Genomic DNA, 6,000 nt, shown 5'->3' with positions numbered 1-6,000 from the left:
CACACCACAAAAAAAAAAAAAATGATGAAATAAAATGTCGAAGTGATATTTTAATTTTTTTTTCCGCTAATATATTTTTCACCTGATTTACGTTCATCACCTGTCCGTCTCATTAGGGCTGATGTACATGTTAATTACCGCTCATTTGACGCTTATATTGATCAGACTATTACCTGTTTGTCATGAATACACACACACACACACACACACACACACACACACACACACACACACACACATACTAACACACTAACTCACCGGCGACTCTATTCACCTGTCTCACTCACTTGCTTGTTAATTACCAGCTGGAATTTACCTGTTCAAAAAAGATAGATGATAGACTGATAGAAAGGGAAGAAAGGAAAGGAAAGGGAAAATGGGAAGGAGGGTAAAGAGGAGAATGGGTAGTTAGTGGAGAGAAAGGATGGGAAGGAAAAGAGAAGGAAAGGAAAGGAAAATGGGAAGGAGGGATAAAGAGGAGAATGGGTAGTTAGTGAAGAGAAAGGATGGAAAGGAAAAAAGGAGGAAAGGAAAGGAAGCGGAAATGGAAAAGAAGAATAAAATGAAAATGTGAAATAAGGGAAAAATTATAAAAAAGGAAAGAAAAAGAAAGGCAGGAAAAAGGGAAAGGAAGAAAAATAAAGAAGAAAGTGTAGATAAGGGAAAAATGGAAAGATTAGGAAAAGATTGAAAAGGAAGAAAAAAAGGAAAGGAAAGGAAGTAGAAATGGAAAGAAAGGATAAAGAAGAGAATGTAAAGTAAGTGGGAAATGGGAAAGGATAGAAAGGAAAAAAGTAAATGAGAACCTGATAAAAAAAGAAAGAAAGAAGGAAAAGAAAAGGAAAATAAGTGTGAATCGAACGGAAGTAGAAAAAAAGATTAGTAAATAGGGGAAAAGGGAAAGATTAGAAAGGAAAAAAGTAAATAATAACCCAATGAAAAGAAAGGAAATTAAAATAAAAGTGGAAATGGAAAGAATGAAGAATGAAGAAGAGAATGTAATTAAATAAAAAAATGGAAAAGGAAAAAGAGGAAAGGAAAAAGAGGGAGAGAGGAAAAATTGTCAGTCGAAATTTACCTGTTCAAAAAAATGGGTGAATGATAACCTGATGAAAAGAGGAAGAAGGAAAAGAAAGAAAAAAGAAAGTGGAAATGGAAAGGATTGAAGAGGAGAATATGGAAGAATAAAAAAGGAAAAATAAAAAGAATAAGTGAAAATTGAAAAGATGGAAAGGAAAAATGAGAGAGAGAAAGAGAAACCTGATGAAAAAGAGGAAGAAGGAAAAGGAAGAAAAAAGAAAGTAAGTGGAAATGGAAAGGATTGAAGAGGAGAATATGGAAGAATAAAAAAGGAAAAATAAAGTGAATAAGTGAAAATTGAAAGGATTGAAAGGAAAAAAGCAGAGAGAGAGAGAGAGAGAGAGAGAGAGAGAGAGAGAGAGAGAGAGAGAGAGAGAGAGAATTATCAGTTAAATTTCGGTTCGTTTATATCAGTTTCTCTCATATTCCCAAGAAAAAAGAAAAAATATGGAAGAATATAAACGAAGAATAACCAGAATAAGTGAAAATTGAAAGAATGGAAAGGAAAAAAGCAGAGAGAGAGAGAGAGAGAGAGAGAGAGAGAGAGAGAGAGAGAGAGAGAATTATGAGTTAAAATTCGGTACGTTTATGAAGATCAGTTCTCTTTCATATTCCCAAGAAAAAAAAACAAGAAAAACGCGCTTGGGATGAAATAGAAAAATACGAACGTTTAAAATTATTCGACATTAAATTTTCTCAAAGTATAGAAAAATGAGAGTAATAAAAATCGCAGTTAAAAAAATAAACGGTAATTAAATGAGTGAGTTAGATTTTGTTGATATTTTTGTATTGCTTTTTTAAGGCTTTTAAGTTAATGTAATGTTGTGTTTATTTATTATTTTTATTTATATATTTTAAGGGATTTAGATAATTTTGTGTGCCAAGAATGTTTAATATGTCCATAATTATTACAGCATTTCATTGGCTTTCCTTAACACACACACACACACACACACACACACACACACACACACACACACACACACACACACACACACAGATAGATAGATAGATAGAGAAATAGAAAAAAGAAAGGAAAGAAGGATAGATAGATAGATAGATAGAGGCAGACAGACATAGATACAGGTAGAGAGATAGATAGATAGACAGACAGATAGACAGACAGATAGATAGATAGAGAAATATAAAAAAAAAATGCAAAAAAATACGTAGATAGGTAGAGGTACACAGACAAAGATTTATATAGAAGAGATAGGTAGATAGACAGAGAGAGATATAGATAGATAGACAGATAGACAGACAGATAGATAGATAGACAAATAGATAGATAGATAGTTTACAGACCACAACTTCAAATCAACAAGACAAACAAACACAAAAAAACAAAACAAAACAGTCAGAGCAATTAATTTCCAAACACACACACACACACACACACACACACACACACACACACACACACACACACACACACACACACTCACACACACACACAGGATCAACTTTGCCCTTAATAAATAAATACACACACTCTGGGATCTTCAGTTCTTCCTCCTCCTCCTCTTCCTCCTCCTCCTCCTCCTCCTCCTCCTCCTCCACTCAGCAGATTACCCCCCCCCCTCCCCCCGTACACTCGGATTAAGGGGTTCGCATCCCTTTAAACACACACCACAATCTCGTTAAACAGGTGACCAAGGTTCTGCTAATGATACCTGGCTGACTGCTTAACCCCCTCCCCCCCCTTCTCCTCTCTACCTCCTGTCGACCTCCTCCTCCTCCTCTTCCTCCTCCTCCTCCGCCTCTCTTTCTTCCCTCCTTCCTCTCTTCCTTCTTTCCAGTTCCCTTTCTCTTCCACCTCCTCCTCCTTTTCCTCTTCCCCTTCTCTCGGCCTCCTTCCTTCGTTCTCTCCTTTCCTTCTGCCTCTCTTTCTTCCCTTCTTCCTCTCTTCCTTCTTTCCAGTTCCCTTTCTCTTCCACCTCCTCCTCCTTTTCCTCTTCCCCTTCTCTCGGCCTCCTTCCTTCGTCCTCTCCTTTCCCTCTCCCTCTCTTCCTTCTCTCCAGTTTCCTTCCCTTTCTCTTCCACCTCCTCCTCCTTTTCCTCCTCTTCCAATCTTTCATCTGATCTCTTTAAATTTGCCTCTCTCTTCATTCTTCCATTTCCACTCTTACTTAATTTTCCTCTTTCATTAAGTTGAGTTCTCTTCCCTCCTTCATTCTGTCCCTTTCTCCTCTCTTTTCCCTCCTACCTCCTTCCTCCATTTCTCCTTTCTTCCTTCCTTCCTTCTTTCCTTCTTTCATCCCGTTGAGCTCTCTTCTCATCTGTCCTTCATTCTGCCTCTTTCTCCTCTCTTTTCCCTCCTACCTCCTTCCCCATTTCTCCTCTGTTCCTTCCTTCCTTCTTCCTTTCTTTATCTCTCCTTCTTCCTACCTTTCCTTTCCCTCTGCCTCTTTCTTCCTCTTTCCTTCTTTCATTCCGTTGACTTCTTCTCTTCCTCCTCTCTCTTGCCTCTTATCTCCTTCCCCCATTCTTCCTTTATTCCTTCCTTCCTTCTTCCTACCTTCCCTTTCCCTGTCCCTCTTTCTTCCTTCTTCCTTCTTTCATTCAGTTTACTTCTCTTCCCTCCTTCATTCCGCCTCTTCCTCCTCTCTCTTGCCTCTTATCTCCTTCCCCCATTCTTCTTCCTTCCTTCCTTCTTTCTATTCTTATCTCTCCTTCCGACCTGTTCTCTGTTCCTTCATATAGTTTTCCTCTTCTCTTCCCTCTCTTTTTTTCCCATGTTTTCCTCACCTCCTTCTTCCTTCAATCTTCCTCCTCTTTGCTTGTGTTCTTCCTTCCTTTCCTTATCTCCCTCCTTCCTATCTTTTCTTATCCACCATTATTTTCTTTCCCATTTACACACCCCTTCCACACCCACCCACACAGACACACCTCCTCCACCTCCCTTCCCTCACACCTGCTCTCCCTTACACCCCCCATAATCTCCCCTCACCTGCATCTCTCCCTAGCCAGGTAATTCTCCACCCCACACACAAACACTCCGCTTCCCTACCTTCTACCCCCTCCACTCTCACCCACCCCATCCTTAACCACCCCTAACCTCCCCTTCTCACCTGTCTCTCTCTCTCTCTCTCCCCGGCCAGGTAATACTCCACCCCACACTCCCTTCCACCACCTCCACTCTTACCCCCCACCCCATCTAATCCTCCCCTTCTCACCTGTCCTTCTCTCTCTCTCCCCCCGCCAGGTAATACTGATCGCTGTGGTGGCTGGCTTCCTGTCCATCGCCACGCTCATCGGGAACTTGATGGTGATGATCAGCTTCAAGATTGACAAGCAACTGCAGACCATCAGCAACTACTTCCTCTTCTCCCTGGCCGTGGCGGACATCACTATAGGGTGGGTTAGTGGTGGGGGTAGTGGTAGAGGAGGAGGAGGAGGAGGAGGAGGAAAATGAGATGAAGATTGTTAAGCTGGGATGGGGATGAAAATGAGAAGATGAAGATAGTTAAGCTGGGATGGGGATGAAAATGAGGAGATGAAGATAGTTAAGTTGGGATTGGGATGAAAATGAGGAGATGAAGATAGTTAAGCTGGGATTGGGATGAAAATGAGGAGATGAAGATAGTTAAGTTGGGATTGGGATGAAAATGAGGAGATGAAGATAGTTAAGTTGGGATGGGGATGAAAATGAGGAGATGAAGATAGTTAAGCTGGGATTGGGATGAAAATGAGGAGATGAAGATAGTTAAGCTGGGATGGGGATGAAAATGAGGAGGGCAAGAGAGGAAAAGTGAGGTAATACTTGAAATGGAATAGTGGAGAAGAGGGGTGAGTTAGTGGTGATGACAGTTGTGGTAGAGGAGGAGGAGGAGGAGGAGGAGGAGGAGGAGGAAGGGTAGGTAAGCAAGAGAGGAAAAGTGAGGGAATAGTTGAAATGGAATAGTGGAGAAGAGGTAAAAGAGAAAGAGATGCCTTTTTTTTTTTTTGTTTTTGTTTTGTTTTTACAGCAAAGGAGGTAATGAAAGCAGGGGGGAAAAAGAAGCGAGAGAAGAGGAAAACTACATGAAGGAGCAGAGAACAGGTCGGAAGAAGGAGAGATAAGAATAGGAAGAAGGAAGGAAGGAATAAAGGAGGAAGGGGGGAAGGAGATAAGAGGCAAACAAGAGGAGGAAGAGGCAGAATGGAGGAGGCAAGAGAAGAAGTCAACTGAATGAAAGAAGGAAGGAAGAAGAAAGAGGCAGAGGGAAGGGGAAGGTAGGAAGAAGGAGAGATAAAGAAAGGAAGAAGGAAGAAAGGAATAAAGGAGGAATGGGGGAAGGAGATAGGAGGCAAAAGAGAGGAGAAAGAGGGAAAATGAAGGAGGGAAGAGAAGAGAGGTTAACGGAATGAAAGAAAGGAGAAGGAAGGAAGGAATAAAGGAGGAAGAGGCAGAATGAAGGAGGGAAGAGAAGAGAGGACAACGGAATGAAAGAAAGGAGAAGGAATGAAGGAATAAAGGAGGAAGAGGCAGAATGAAGGAGGGAAGAGAAGAGAGGTTAACGGAATGAAAGAAAGGAGAAGGAAGGAAGGAATAAAGGAGGAAGAGGCAGAATGAAGGAGGGAAGAGAAGAAGTCAACTGAATGAAAGAAGGAATGGCTTAAAAAAACAATAATAAAAAAAAAGCCCGCTACTTACTGCCCCTAAAAAAGATTAGAGAGAAGTGGCCGAAAGATACGTCAATTTCGGGAGGAGAGGTGCCCTGATACCCTCCTCTTGAAAGTGTACAAGTCGTAGGCAAGAGGGAATACCGATGAAGGAAGATTGACCACGAACTCGGCCGGGGTATACAAATAAGGTGCCCGATAAACAGTAACTACACCACAACTAAATCCTTTGACCTCTATACGGGAGCAGTAAGTAGCGGGCTTTTTTTGCATAATATATTTTTTTGGGCGCCCTTGAACTGTCTCCTTAGCTGT

General features: G+C 41.2%; 1 protein-coding gene across 1 annotated transcript in view; it reads left to right on the top strand.

The window, feature by feature from the left end:
* LOC126983114 (muscarinic acetylcholine receptor DM1-like) overlaps window positions 1–6,000 on the top strand; it is a 288,456-nt gene that overhangs the window by 207,409 nt on the left and 75,047 nt on the right. The window contains exon 8 of the mRNA XM_050835611.1: window positions 4,286–4,437. Within this exon, the coding sequence (XP_050691568.1) occupies window positions 4,286–4,437 (152 nt within the window). The remainder of the gene's footprint in view (window positions 1–4,285; window positions 4,438–6,000) is intronic.

This window comes from Eriocheir sinensis, chromosome 53 (assembly GCF_024679095.1).
Source record: "Eriocheir sinensis breed Jianghai 21 chromosome 53, ASM2467909v1, whole genome shotgun sequence".
NCBI lineage: Eukaryota > Metazoa > Arthropoda > Malacostraca > Decapoda > Varunidae > Eriocheir > Eriocheir sinensis.
The sequence above is the reverse complement of the archived record's forward strand: the minus strand, read 5'-3'. Positions and strand labels throughout refer to the sequence as shown.